General features: G+C 42.0%; 1 protein-coding gene across 1 annotated transcript in view; it reads left to right on the top strand.

Moving 5' to 3' along the window:
• The window catches only part of LOC311139895 (zinc finger matrin-type protein 4-like), a gene marked incomplete at both ends in the record, with an annotated part of 156,977 nt that extends 146,286 nt beyond the window's left edge, over window positions 1-10,691 (top strand). The window contains one exon of the mRNA XM_084174892.1: window positions 10,591-10,691. Within this exon, the coding sequence (XP_084031018.1) occupies window positions 10,591-10,691 (101 nt within the window). The remainder of the gene's footprint in view (window positions 1-10,590) is intronic.
• Window positions 10,692-16,008: the final 5,317 nt, after the last annotated feature.

The raw sequence follows: 16,008 nt of genomic DNA, 5'->3' as shown, positions 1-16,008 counted from the left end.
GCACACACATACACACACACATACACACACACACCATCAACCCTTAAGCCCATACGTTAGTTTCTCGCCAGTCTTAGTTTTGTTATGCTTTCTTAATGACAACATGTCTTTGATAGCTTCAGAAAGGGAAATGAAGTGTGTGTGTGCATGCGTGTGTGTGAGTGCTTGCATGTGTGTCAGTGTGTGTGTCGGTGTGTGTGTGTGTATATAACAAGCTTCGGTTCGTGTAAGGAGCTTTGTGGAGGAGATGAGGGTTCGGCTGACAGTGGCTGAGGATTATCTGAAAGAAACAGCCTTAAAGAGTGTGTGTGTCCTCAACAGGGACCATCAAAGTTCTTAGCTTTCATCTTTAATTATTTGAGAAAAGTGACTCCCAAAACACACAGCCCTGTCGAGAACAGTCATATTATAACAAAAAAAATGTATTGTCAGATACAGATGTATTGTCTGACTCACTGATGATGCATAATAAATATTAAAGCTAGAATTCATAGTTTCTGCTTCCATTTTTGCACTAATACATTTATGATATACAGTATACCCATTGATTCTTGAAGAATGCAAGTTATAAATGCGTCATGAGCTTAGTTCAACTGTCGTACCCCATCAGAACCCAAAATATAAGTTTGTTTTACTCCAATGTTTGTAAACAATGTAGATGCAAACAAACCCTGTGTAGCCTCAAAACATGGTTAAAACTATAATGTTGATATCATGGATGGCCTGTCCTTTCTTCCATACACTGTAAAAAAATATATATATATTTGGATCAACCTAAAGACACTACTTCAGCTGGTTACAGGTAAATGAGTTAGGTTTTCTTAACTGAAAAATACTACATTTGTTGAAACCAAATATATGATTCAATGCCAACTGTTTTATTTGATTATTATCAAACCTATATTTCAGGTTGCAACCTATTTCTTTAAACATTCAACATACTTTCCCCCTTTGGTTAAACCCAATAAATAGCAAAAACAAACTATTATTTCATGTAAATTCAACTAATTTTTTCATCTTGTTCCAAGTTCATTTTTTTATTAGGAATTACCTATCACATTTCTTCAATTGGGTTACAAGCAATTACATAAATTCCCTGTAAATCAAAAAATTAAGTTGGTTCAGTAACTTGAAATAATGTTTCCAAACATATTCTTTTCACAAGACTTTCACATTTAGTAGCCACAAAATCATAATCAAGCATTTTCTACCTTAACATAAAAACCTTATCTCACATTACAGATGCTGGCAGTGTACACATTTTTGTTTGAATAACGAATACAATAGACCACATTAACTGGAATGACATTCACTCTCACAGGTGGGCAACAATAACAAACTGAAAGCCTTGCCCGCAATAAGCCACACCTCCAACTCTTCTACATTGCCCACCCGTAGCTTCAGAAAGGGAAATTAAGTGTGTGTTTGTGTGTGTGTTTGTGACCTGAGGGCTGTGATATACTACATTATACAGTCCTGGCCTCATCCCAGCAGTGACCTGTCTCTCCTCTGGAGTATATTAGCTAGTACTTCATCTTCCAACATGCTTTGCCAATTACTGCCTCAAAAGGTCAAAGGATCATGGAGCACATCACCAACTCATAAATCTCACAGACAGTAATGAAAGTAGAGGAATGAGCATACTGGCACACACACACACACACACACACACACACACACACACACACACACACACACACACACACACACACACACACACAAACAACCACAATGACTGCAGGGACAGTAAAAGACCTCCAACCAATAATTTTCTGAATATGTGAATGTGCAGGACACTGTGTTATCACATAGAATATTTTTGTTCTCTGGGTGACATATCCTGTCTAGTTATACCCTCTCAGTGTGGAAGTCCATAAATATTTTAAATACACAGGGGTCAATTTATTCAAAATATACATTATGCGCTTACATGTTTTCTTTCAAATGACATAAATGAGAGTTGTACCAACTGGGGTAATTTTGACCCTAGAGTCGTATTTTTGATCATAGCCCAAAAGTGGTTAATTAAATTCTTCCAAATGTTCATGACTTTGTCAATCAACTCGTTCTTAATAAATCTAAATAATTGTTTAGTGATTTTGTATCAATCTGGACTTTTAAAAATGCAAGTGCGTTGGGGTCATTTTGACCCCAGCCAAAAAAAACGAATTCTTCCGATATTCATTTGAGAGATAGGAACTTTTTTTGAATATAGGTTTCTTTGGGGACATAACTACAAGTTACCCATACCACCAGAGGGAGCTACCTTCTGAATGTCTGAGTGCTGTATTGGTGTGTATCTTCCGAAAAATATTCTACTGAAATGTTTATATAAATACCAGAATTCCTAAAATACCCTAAAATATTCTGTATGTGCAACTTGTTATGGTATTTTGGTTGCTATAACATTTGTTTTGAAATGACTTTGATGCCTAAATAAAATGGCATCCTGCCGCAGTGGCGGCTCCTGAAAAAATTCTCAGGAGGGGCAATTTTTCTGATGATTTAGGTGACCTACACACGTGCACGAGTCCGTGCACGCGATTCCAGATATCTTTACCTCTGAATAAACTGCCTTTATTATACCATATCCACCCTGTCCAAAGTCTCTACTTGGTCTCAGTTCTCCAGTAAACTTGTGATTATCAACAGTACACAACGGTAACAAACAATTGGGGGAACTCACGGGGCAGATAGTAACCACTTAAAAGGAAGCGATTCCCAAACCTTCCATAACAAAGCCATCACCTACAGAGAGATGAACTTGGAGAAGAGTCCCCTAAGTAAGCTTGTCCTGGGCCTCTGTTCACAAACACAAACAGACCCCACACAGCCCCAGGACAACAACAACAACAACAACAACAACACAATTAGACCCAACCAAATCATGAGAAAACAAAAAGAGAATTACTTGACACATTGGAAAGAACAAACAAAAAAACAGAGCAAACTAGAATGCTATTTGGCCCTAAACAGAGAGTACACAGTGGCAGAATACCTGACCACTGTGACTGACCCAAACTTAATGAAAGCTTTGACTATGTACAGACTCAGTGACCATAGCCTTGCTATTGAGAAAGGCCGCCGTAGGCAGACCTGGCTCTCAAGAGAAGACAGGCTATGTGCACACTGCCCACAAAATGAGGTGGAAACTGAGCTGCACTTCCTAACCTCCTGCCAAATGTATGACCATATTAGAGACACATATTTCCCTCAGATTACAGCGATCCACAAAGAATTCGAAAACAAACCCAATTTTGATAAACTCCCTTATCTACTGGGTGAAAAACCACAGTGTGCCATCACAGCTGCAAGATTTGTGACCTGTTGCCACAAGAAAAGGGCAACCAGTGAAGAACAAACACCATTGTAAATACAACCCATATTTATGTTTATTTATTTTCCCATTTGTACTTTAACTATTTGCACATTGTAACAACACTGTATATATACATAATATGACATTTGAAATGTCTTTATTCTTTTGAAACTTCTGAGTGTAATGTTTACTGTTAATATTTATTGTTTATTTCACTTTTGTTTACTATCTACTTCCCTTGCTTTGGCAATGTTAACACACGTTTCCCATGCCAATAAAGCCCTTAAATTGAATTGAATTGATAGTAAGGTCGCAATGACACAGAAAGCAGTTCAATGTCGGGGTACAGAGTCGCTCTCTTACCAGGATCGCGGTCCGCTCTGACCAGGGTGAAGGTGGCCGGCTCCACTTCTCTGTCCGGGACTCATCCAGCCAAGTCTCCCAGCTGTATTGGGATTCAGCTGCCAGCAGCGTTTTCATTATTTAGTCCGTTCGTAGCGGGTATGTACACGATCAACAAGATCAGTCCAAAACCAACCACTGGAAATCCATGGTTGGCAGAATGTTTGTAAACTAAGTCTACAAATTAAAAACATAAAATAACGCCGCACTGCAGGTCGCAACAGAGACGCTTCTAGCCGCTATTGTCTTAGTTACGTTCAACGTTACGTCACGTATGACGAAAGCGCGTAAGTGCAAGCCCACAGACACCCATAGAGAATGTATTGAAAGCTTTGAAATGTGAAAAAAATAGATTTTACATGACAGGCTATGAGAGACTTCTGGGCGATTTTCAACTTGACTGAAATCGCCCCAAAAACGGGCGGGGCCATTTGAAGCACGACTTTAGCCTGATTTGACATTTAGTGGCTGGCAGATCAGACGTGAACACTGATAACTGCTGTTGCCGTGATATAATTGATTAGAAAAAAAATCCCTTCCTTTTCCCGTTTGGCAGTGCGTCGCCCATATCGCCCTATTGAACAAGCCGTCCCTGTCCTGCCGTAGGCTCTACTACTCCCATTGTTTCACTAGCAGCAATGCTAATGCTGGCTGAAGGGGTAAGTAAATAAAGAAAACTAAGCCATATTTTACCCCGAGTGGCGCAGCGGTCTAAGGCACTGCATCTCAGTGCTTGAGGCTTCACTACAGACCCCCTGGTTCGATTCCAGGCTGTATCACAACCGGCCGTGATTGGGAGTCCCATAGGGCGGCACACAATTGGCCCAGCGTCGTCCGGGTTTGGCCGGTGTAGGCCGTCATTGTAAATAAGAATTTGTTCTTAACTGACTTGCCTAGTTAAATAAAGGTAAATTTAAAAAATATATATATATATATACAGTGCCCTCCACTATTATTGGCACCCCTGTTTAAGATGTGGTCGAGGACTTCCAAAAATTCTCCTTTTTTTTTAAACAACATAGAACCCAAATGCAAAAAAAGAGAAAAATCCAACCTTTTATTTAAGTACATTACTTTGGTGGTAAAAAAAAAAATCACACATTTAGAAAAAAAAAAACTTGAAATCATGTGTCCCACAATTATTGGCACCCCTGATGTTAATACTTTGTACAACCCCCTTTTGCCAACAAGACAGCACTTAATCTCCTCCTATAACATTTCACAAGATTGGAGAACACAGAGAGAGGGATCTTTGACCATTCTTCTTTGCACAATCTTTCTAGATCATCCAGTGTCCTGGGTCCTCTCTTATGCACTCTCCTCTTTAGCTCGCCCCACAGGTTTTCGATTGGGTTGAGGTCTGGGGACTGAGATGGCCATGGGAGAACCTTGAGTTTGTGACTGCTGAACCATTTTTGTGTAGATTTTGCCAAATGTTTTGGATCATTATCCTGCTGAAAGACCCAATGACGACCCATCTTCAGCTTTCTGGCAGAGGCCATCAGGTTTTTATTTAAAATGTCCTGGTAGTTCAAAGCGTTCATAATGCCATGCACCCTAACAAGGTTCCCAGGGCCTTTGGAAGAGAAACAGGCCCACAGCATCACAGATCCTCCACCATACTTCACGGTGGGCATGAGGTGCTTTTCGGCATACTCATCTTTTGTTTTACGCCAGACCCACTTAGAGTGTTTGTTGCCAAAAAGCTCAATCTTAGTCTCATCTGACCAAAGCACACAATCCCAGTTGAAGTCCCAGTGCCGCTTAGCAAACTCCAGACGTTTACGTTTGTGAGTGTTAGTGAGAAAAGGCTTTTTCCTTGCATGCCTCCCAAACAGCTTGTTGGCATGTAGAGAGCGTCTGATGGTTGTTTTGGAGACTTTGTGACCCCAAGATGCCACTCTTTGATGCAATTCTGTGACAGTGAGCTTAGGACTTTTTTTTACTTCTCTTACCATCCTCCTCACTGTGCGTTGTGGCAAGATAAACTTGGGACCTCTCCCAGCCTTGTTTGTCACTGTTCCAGTTGTTTTAAACTTCTTAATGATTCCTCTGACTGTAGATACGGGCAAGTTAAGGCGAGTGGCTATTTTCTTGTAGCCATTGCCTGACTTATGAAGGTCGACACAAATCTGCCTTACTTGAATGGTGTGTTCTCTTGTCTTTGCCATGTTGACAAATGGGTAAGAGAATTAGGCCTCTTTTTCACGTCATATTTATACCCCAGGGAAACAGGAAGTCATGAATTACTAATTAAAGTTCCTAGATACCCTGACCAACTTTAGCAACTACAGAAAAATATATTTTTAAAAAAATCAATTAAAATTTTCAGCGGAATTGTTAGGGGTGCCAATAATTGTGGGACACATGATTTCAAGTTTTTTTTTTCTAAATGTGTGATTTTTTTTTTTACCACCAAAGTAATGTACTTAAATAAAAGGTTGGTTTTTTCTCTTTTTTTGCATTTGGGTTCTATGTTGTTTAAAAAAAAAGGAGAATTTTTGGAAGTCCTCGACCACATCTTAAACAGGGGTGCCAATAATAGTGGAGGGCACTGTATATATTTGGTCATTGTCTCTCAGGATCAATGGAATATCATTGTTTGTCAATACAATTAAGAATATTTCAACTCAGATTTTACTGAGTTACAGTTCATATAAAATTAATTAGTCCCTAATCTATGGATTTCACATGGCTGGGAATACAGATATGCATCTGTTGGTCACAGATATCTTTTAAAAAAAAGTAGGGGTGTGGATCAGAAAACCAGTCAGGATCTGGTGTGACCACCATTTGCCTCATGCTGCACGACACATCTCTTTCACATAGAGTTGATCAGTCTGTTGATTGTGGCCTGTGGAATGTTGTGCCACTCCTCTTCAATGGCTGTGCAAAGTTGCTTGATATTGGCAGGAACTGGAACACGCTGTCATACACGTCGATCCAGAGTATCCCAAACATGCTCAATGGGTGACATGTCTGGTGAGTATGCAGGGTACTGGGACATTTTCAGCTTCAAGGGAATTGTGTACAGATCCTTGCGACATGGGGCCGTGCATTATCATGCTGAAACATGAGGCGATGGCGGCGGATGAATGGCACGACAATGGGCCTCAGGATCTCGTCACAGTATCTCTGTGCATTCAAATTGCCATCGATAAAATGCAATTGTGTTCGTTTGTATGTAGCTTATGCCTGCCCATACCATAACCCCCACCGCCACCATGGGGCACTCTGCTCACAACATTGACATCAGCAAATCACTCAACCACATGATGCCATACACACTGTCTGCCATCTGCCCGGTACAGTTTAAACTGGGATTCATCTGTGAAGAGCACACTTCTCCAGTGTGCCAGTGGCCATCGAAGCTGAGCATTTGCCCACCGAAGTCGGTTACGATGCCGAACTGCAGTCAGGTCAAGACCCTGGTGAGGACGACGAGCATGCAGATGAGCTACCCTGAAACAGTTTCTAACAGTTTGTGCAGAAATTCTTCGGTTGTGCAAAACCACAGTTTCATCAGCTGTCCGGCTGGCTGGTCTCAGATGATCCCGCTGGTGAAGATGCCAGATGTGGAGGTCCTGGGCTGGGGTGGTTACACATGGTCTGCGGTTGTGAGGCCGGTTGGATGTACTGCCAAATTCTCTAAAACGACATTGTAGGCGGCTTATGGTAGAGAAATTAACATTAAATTCTCTGGCAACATTTCTGGTGGACATTCCTGCAGTCAGCATGCTAATTGCACACACCCTCAAAACTTGAGACATCTGTGGCTTTGTGTTTTGTGACAAAACTGCACATTTTAGAGTGGCCTTTTATTGTCCCCAGCACAAGGTGCACCTGTATAATGATCATGCTGTTTAATCAGCTTCTTGATATGCCACAGCTGTCAGGTGGATAGATTATCTTGGCAAAGGAGAAATGCTCACTAACAGGGATGTAAACAAATTTGTTCACTAAATTTGAGAGAAATAAGCTTTTTGTGGATATGGAAAAGTTCTGTGATCTTTTATTTCAGCTCATGAAACATGAGACCAACACTTTACATGTTGCGTTTATATTTTTGTTCAGTATAATTCTATGTACACTCAATTTACAATGTTACCATGGGTTGAAGAACTGAATGTGGCAATTTTCAGAATGAATCAAGCCACCGTTTTCTTTCCTTTGTGCGTAAAGGCTCTCCAAACCTGTTTTTTATGATTCATAAATACTTTCCTAAACCTAAATAATCTACAAGATCAGATCATTTTTAAATCTACCAATTGGTGGTAAAATGGAGACGAATATGCATATACAGTGCCTTCAGAAAGTATTCATATCCCTTGACTTATTCCACATTTTGTTGTTACAGCCTGAATTCAAAATTGATTAAATGTATTTGTTTTCTCACCCATCTGCACACAATAACCCATAATGACAAAATGAAAACATGTTTTTAGAAATCTTTGCAAATTTATTGAAAATGAAATACAGAAATATGTAATTTACATAAGTATTCACACCCCTGAGTAGAAGCACCTTTGGCAGATATTACAGCTGGGAGTCTTTCTGGGTAGGTCTCTAAGAGATTTCAACACCTGGATTGTGCAACATATGCCCATTATTCTTTAAAGAATTCTCCAATCTCTGTCAAATTGGTTGTTGATCATTGCTAGACAACCATTTTCAGGTTTTGTCATAGATTTTCAAGATTTAAGTCAAAACTGTAACTCGGCCACTCAGGAGCATTCACTGTCTTCTTGATAAGCAACTCCAGTGTAGATTTGGCCTTGTGTTTTAGGTTATTGTCCTGCTGAAAGGGGAATTAATCTCCCAGTGTCTGGTGGAAAGCAGACTGAACCAGGTTTTCCTCTAGGACTTTGCATGTGCTTTGCCCCAAAACTCCCCAGTCCTTAACGATTACAAGCAAACCCATAGCATGATGCAGCCGCCACTATGCTTGAAAATATGTGGTATTTTCAAAACGTCCTGTTTGCAACAAGGCACTAAAGTAATACTGCAAAACGTGGCAAAGCAATGTATTGTATTGTATTTGCCCCAAAGATAACACTTTGTATTCAGGACAAAAAGTGAATTGCTTTGCCACGTTTTGCAGGATTACTTTAGTGCCTTGTTGCAAACAGGACGTTTTTGAAAATAAAATATTCTGTACGTATTTAAAGGGATGGCTTAAGATAAATGTGCTGAAAACCCTTTTTAATTAAAACTCCACAAGAAAATATGTTGGCCAGCAAGTAGGAGGGTTTTCATTTACATTTACATCATTTAGCAGATGCTCTTATCCAGAGCGACTTACAAATTGGTGCATTCAACTTATGATAGCCAGTGGGACAACCACTATTTTTATTTTATTTTATTTTTTATGGGGGGGTGGGTGAGGGAGGGGTAGAAGGATTACTTTTATACTATTCCAGGTATTCCTTAAAGAGGTAGGGTTTCAAGTGTCTCCGGAAGGTGGTCAGTGACTCCGCTGTCCTGGCATCGTGGGGGAGCTTGTTCCACCATTGGGGTGCCAGAGCAGAGAATAGCTTTGACTGGGCTGAGCGGGAACTGTGCTTCCGTAGAGGTAGGGGGGCTAGCAGGCCAGAGGTGGATGAACGTAGTGCCCTCGTTTGGGTGTAGGGTCTGATCAGAGCCTGAAGGTAAGGAGGTGCCGTTCCCCTCACAGCTCCGTAGGCAAGCACCATGGTCTTGTAGTAGATGCGAGCCTCAACTGGAAGCCAGTGGAGTGTGCGGAGGAGCGGGGTGACATGAGAGAAGTAGTAGTTGAATGAAATGTATTCAAAGTGTGCAAGGTAGCCACACCTGATTAAGGTAAGTCTGAATACCAAATACTGAGAAGTGCGTAGGAAAGGCGTACATTTCCTAAATCTGAATCGGGTCCCATGAGCTCTCTCAACATGAGACTAGCCTACTCTATTAACCCCTCTCTCTCTTTCTCTTTCCCTCTCTCCTTTTTCTGAAGTCACTGCCTTTTATTTTCCTCTCCCTCTCTCCCCTGTCCCTCTCTATCTCACTCTCTCTGCCCCCCCCCCCCCCCTCTCTTTTTCTTTCTTTTTTTCTCTCTCTCCATCTCTTCTTCCTCTGTCTATTTTTGGTCCTTAATTCTCGACCACCTGCAAACCGTCTAATTAGCTCACATCTGTTACTGCGCTGTTCATCTCATCTCATCACACACTCTCACACTCTCTCACACACACTCTCTCACACACTCTCTCACACACACACACACACACACACACACACACAAACACACCCATCTCAGCAGCGCTGCACACGGCTGGCTCCCCTCCATTCTTCCATCCTTCCATCCCACTGAAATCGCATAAATATATCTGCATTGCTTAGAAGTACACACATTCACACATACACACACACACACACACTGCACACACACACACACACACACACACACACACACACACACACACACACACACACACACACACTAAGACACACACACGCTCTGGCATACACATAGGAAGAAAGCAGAAAGCAGCAATCTTGATCTAAAAATACCTCTCGCTCTCTGTTAATGACTAGTATAGTATCATCAAGTCATACTGCAAACACTACAGCAATTACACCACAGTAATTTTCTCAAGTAAAATTACTCTGCATTGGAGTCAGCTGTAATTCATTGGAAATACATTTCCTAAGCATACAGTAGGCTTGTCTTTGTACATTAGATATGCTTTACAATGATGATGATAGTGATGGTGGTGGTGGTGGTGATTAAGATGATCATGATGACGATGATGATGATGATGATGATGATGATGATGATGATGATGACAATTCCGATGATAATTACAATGGCAATGACAATGATAATGATGATGTCTGTGTTTGTCTCTCGTCAGGTCTCCGCAGCAGTTACTCCTGCAGTGTATGTAGTGTGGTGTTGAACTCCATTGAACAGTACCATGCTCACCTCCAGGGCTCCAAGCACCAGAACAAGTAAGTTGATAACACTAACTATGGCGCACGGAAGAGAGAGGGAGAGAGAGAGGGGGGGGAGAGAGCATGACAGAGAGACAGAGAGTTACCAGGTCTAACAGAGGTTCAACACTGGGATTACGCGTGTGCAAACCGTGAACAGGACGTCAGCGCAGTCATTTCCAGAAACGGAATCAGTTGCACTCGGTCTCTTCTGCAAGGAATCTATTGACTTTGGTTCCAATATGGGTAGCCTATATGACAACAACCATATTTCTCATTACATCAAAAATAAAGTTGAGTAAAAATTATACAACCATCTGCAGTCAATTAATTAACCTTGTTCATGAATCAACAAATGAACCATAGCTGGCTAGCTGGCTGTACTTTGCAGAACAAATGCACATCAATTCATTTTGTTGACAAAACCAGAGAGGAAGAGGCAAAGTGAGAGGGTCGACTCATGGAATGCAGCGATAAGCAGACTGATCAGCAGGCCGATAAGCAGACCACCTGCCTTCCCGCCTTTGGGACAACGACTCCCATTGTTAGGGCGGAGACAAGATAATCTGGTTATTATATACAGTATCTCTGACAAAACATATCTGGTTCACCGAGGACAGATGCTACAGCATTCTATGCTTTTTCTTTGGACAAAGTGTTCTTGTATTGGGAATTACTGGGGTCATACAGCAAAGCGTGCTTCTCAACTTTGATGAATGTGTGTCATCCATTTTGCCAACTTTGACCTGTCCTGTCAAATCGGAATATCTTCCAAGGAGGGTTGGGGGAGGGGTCTACTCAACAGCATTCTGTTCATCAGCTGGTTTGAATGTTTTCTAAAAAGCATTGGTACTATAGATACAGTATAACAACCTATCTCCAATTATGAACTACAGTTGCGTTTATATATTTGTTTTACAAACAGGTAGGCCCACTGCTATTGTGTGGACATAGCCTACTACTATTATTAATGTTTCTATTACATTTTCATACAATGAAGCTGAGAAGTAAGTGTAAAAAAATGATTTGTACCAATTATTTCAGGCACTTTGTATGGTGTTTAGGTGCATGGATCCGAGAAATATAGACTCCAAACATAATTTGACATTACTGCTACACCAGCCGCACAACGTCTACGCTTTACGCACACGCCGATGTAGCAGGTAACATTGACTATAGCAGGCCTATCAACTCTGTATCACGCAAGTCTCACAGATGTGGATTTGACCCGTGTGGTGTAGCTGGGCCGTAAGAGGGTCTAGTTGTTGTGGCATAAGTGCTCAGAGAATAGTAATAATCTACATTATAATGTTATGATCACGTGAAGCTAATCAATAACGTGTTGGTGTAAAATGTGTGATTTTATACAAATCTCTCCCTCTCTAAATAAGAAACAAGCACGTATACAGGCAAACACACACAAACACGGTTCTGCTCTATGCATCCTCCCACTCAATGAGTCCCAGCAACATGTTGTCTGTCAAGGTAGAATCCATCAGAGTGTGTGTGTTTGTGTGTGTGTGTGTGTGTTTGTGTGTGTGTGTGTGTGTGTGTGCCTGCTACGTGTGTACGTTCACATGCACAAGTGTGTGTGTGTGTGTGTGTGTGTGTGTGTGTGTGTGCGTGTGTGTGTGTGTGTGCAATTGTTTTCCTACATTATCAGGATCCCAATGTCCTAACATTTCACCTTAATCTACCTGTGTACGTTCACATGTAAAAGTGTGTGTCTGTGTCTGTGTGTGTGTTTTTACGTGCACATGGGCGTGTGCATATTTGCACGAGTGTTTGGTTTGAGGCAATATTCCTAATGATGTATAAAGTTATAGGAATGAAGTGCATAATAAAGACAGATCCGTGTAAAACAAAACTTATAAGACAGCAGCTCCTTTTTTACCCCAATTTCGTGATATCCAATTGGTAGCTACAGTCTTGTTCCATCGCTGCAACTCCCATACGGACTCGGGAGAGGCCAAGGTCGAGAGCCATGTGTCCTCCGAAACAAGACCCTGCCAAGCCGCACTGCTCGCTTAACCCGGAAGCCAGCCGCACCGGAGGAGGAAACACTGTACTGCTGGCTACCGAGGTCAGCTTGCAGGCACCCAGCCCACCACAAGGAGTCGCTAGAGGATGATTGTTTCTTTGTGAGAGTAGTGTAGCTCGGTGGAGCTACTCGTACCTTGTTATTGCCGGGGTAGATATTTCCCCTGTGCCTGTTATTGTTGGAGCTATCGTTACCTTGTATTGCCAGGGTAGATTTTCCCCTGTGCCTGTTTGTTTGTCGCTATCCAGCACTATGTGTGTACAACGGAATAGACTCTGCATTCGGTGATTACCCTCCTGCGCCTGACTCCTTCTATCACACTCATCACAAGTATATACATATGAAGTGGGTAAAACATTATGTAAACATTATTAAAGTGATCAGTGTTCAATGACTGTATACATAGGCCAGCAGTCTCTAAGAGTACAGGGTGGGAGCTGGCTAGTAACAGTGACTAAAGTCCAGGACAGGGTACTGGGCAGAATTAGATGTTCATCCATGTTTCTCAAAGTTGTACCAAAAGTCAAATTTCAAAGTGTTAAAGGTTAAATTTAGGCATTAACTCCAAATGTTTAAGGTTAGGGTTAAGTTTAGACATTAACTTCAAATTGTTAAGGTTAGGGTTAAGTTTAGGCATTAACTCCACATTTTAAAGGTTAGGGTTAAGTTTAGGCATTAACTCAGAATTCTTAAGGTTAAGCATTAACTCCAAAAGGTTAAGGTAAGGGTTAAGGTTTGGGATAGGCTTAAAACGAAAATACAAAAAAACAACTTTATCGCTGGACGTGCAATCTTTGGAAGCAGAGGCAGATGCTTACGCCCATCCACCATCCCTGTCCACAACGCCAAACCAAAGTCTACTTGAATGTAACATCGCTCACTGTTTCCACGTCATCTACCGACGTCCTCAGACATGGATTGACGTCGAATACTGACTTGTATCACGGGTGACCTGCCTGGGAGGCCGGCTAGTGGTGACTTTAACAATCTGATGGCCTGGAGATAGAAGCTGTTTTCCAGTCTCTCGGTCCCACCTTTGATTCACCTGTAATGTCTCCGCCTTCTAGATGGTAACGGGGTAAACAGGCTGTGGCTCAGGTGGCTGAGGTCCTTGATGATCCTCTTGGCCATCCTGTGACCCCAGGTGCTGGAGATGTCCTGGAGGGCAGGCAGTGTGCCCCCAGTGATGCGTTGGGCTGACCGCACCACCATCTGGAGAGCCCTTCGGTTGCGGGCACTGCAGTTGTATACCAGGCGGTGATATAGCCGACAGGATGCTCTCAATGGTGCATCTGTAGAAGTTCATGAGGGTCTTAGGGCCCAAGCCACATTTTTCTTCAGCTTCCTGAGGTTGAAGAGGCGCTATTGTGCCTTCTTTACCACACTGTCTTTGTCGATGGAACATTTCAGGTTGTCAGTGATATGCATGCCAAGGAACTTGAAGCTTTGTGTGAATATGACAGGACTTCAGTACACAAACACACAAACACACCGGACACTATCTGTAACAGAGGGTTTATAGGTCACTATAAGAGGAGATGACAGGGGTGGCAGCACTTTCACCTATACTCTGTCTGTCTGCTAATCACCACTCAGTACAGCTGATTTACACTGTCGAGAGAGTGAGAGAGAGAGAGAGAGAGAGAGAGAGAGAGAGAGAGAGAGAGAGAGAGAGAGAGAGAGAGAGAGAGATGTAAGCAAGAGAGAGAGCGAGAGAGAGAAAGAGATGGGAAGTAAAAGAGAGAGAGAGAGAGAGAGAGCGAGAGAGAGAGGGAGAGAGAGAGAGAGAGAGAGAGAGAGAGAGAGAGAGAGAGAGAGAGAGAGAGAGAGAGAGAGAGAGAGAGAGAGAGAGAGAGAGAGAGAGATTGCAAGATAGAGGTAGACAGAGAGTTAGGGCTGGCACGATAATTGTATAACCATGTAGCCAACGATTATGGATGAAGATTGTGAATAAAACAAATTAACCCTCATAACCGTTCTAATACCTTCATTTTATTGTATTGTTATGTAAATATATCCAATATACCCAATAGCAGTAGTGTAAAGATGCAAAAATTATTATACCATCTCTGCTGAAATTAACATTTAGTGTGGACATTTATAAGTGAATGTGAATCCGAGACAAGGTTATGAAAACCGAAAGTGAAATCCATGCTAGGCTAGCAAACATAATATATACAGTGGGGGAAAAAAGTATTTAGTCAGCCACCAGTTGTGCAAGTTCTCCCACTTAAAAAGATGAGAGAGGCCTGTAATTTTCATCATAGGTACACGTCAACTATGACAGACAAATTGAGAAAAAAAATCCAGAAAATCACATTGTAGGATTTTTTATGAATTTATTTGCAAATTATGGTGGAAAATAAGTATTTGGTCAATAACAAAAGTTTCTCAATACTTTGTTATATACCCTTTGTTGGCAATGACACAGGTCAAACGTTTTCTGTAAGTCTTCACAAGTTTTTCACACACTGTTGCTGGTATTTTGGCCCATTCCTCCATGCAGATCTCCTCTAGAGCAGTGATGTTTTGGGGCTGTCGCTGGGCAACATGGACTTTCAACTCCCTCCAAAGATTTTCTATGGGGTTGAGATCTGGAGACTGGCTAGGCCACTCCAGGACCTTGAAATGCTTCTTACAAAGCCACTCCTTCGTTGCCCGGGCGGTGTGTTTGGGATCATTGTCATGCTGAAAGACCCAGCCACGTTTCATCTTCAATTTCCTTGCTGATGGAAGGAGGTTTTCACTCAAAATCTCACGATACATGGCCCCATTCATTCTTTCCTATACACGGATCAGTCGTCCTAGTCCCTTTGCAGAAAAACAGCCCCAAAGCATGATGTTTCGACCCCCATGCTTCACAGTAGGTATGGTGTTCTTTGGATGCAACTCAGCATTCTTTGTCCTCCAAACACGACGAGTTGAGTTTTTACCAAAAAGTTCTATTTTGGTTTCATCTGACCATATGACATTCTCCCAATCCTCTTCTGGATCATCCAAATGCACTCTAGCAAACTTCAGACGGGCCTGGACATGTACTGGCTTAAGCAGGGGGACACGTCTGGCACTGCAGGATTTGAGTCCCTGGCGGCGTAGTGTGTTACTGATGGTAGGCTTTGTTACTTTGGTCCCAGCTCTCTGCAGGTCATTCACTAGGTCCCCCCGTGTGGTTCTGGGATTTTTGCTCTCCGTTCTTGTGATCATTTTGACCCCACGGGGTGAGATCTTGCGTGGAGCCCAGATCGAGGGAGATTATCAGTGGTCTTGTATGTCTTCTATTTCCTAATAATTGCTCCCA

Source organism: Coregonus lavaretus, assembly GCF_964263955.1.
Source record: "Coregonus lavaretus genome assembly, chromosome: 1".
Taxonomy (NCBI): Eukaryota; Metazoa; Chordata; class Actinopteri; order Salmoniformes; family Salmonidae; genus Coregonus; species Coregonus lavaretus.
This window is presented reverse-complemented; position numbering and strand designations above follow the sequence as displayed.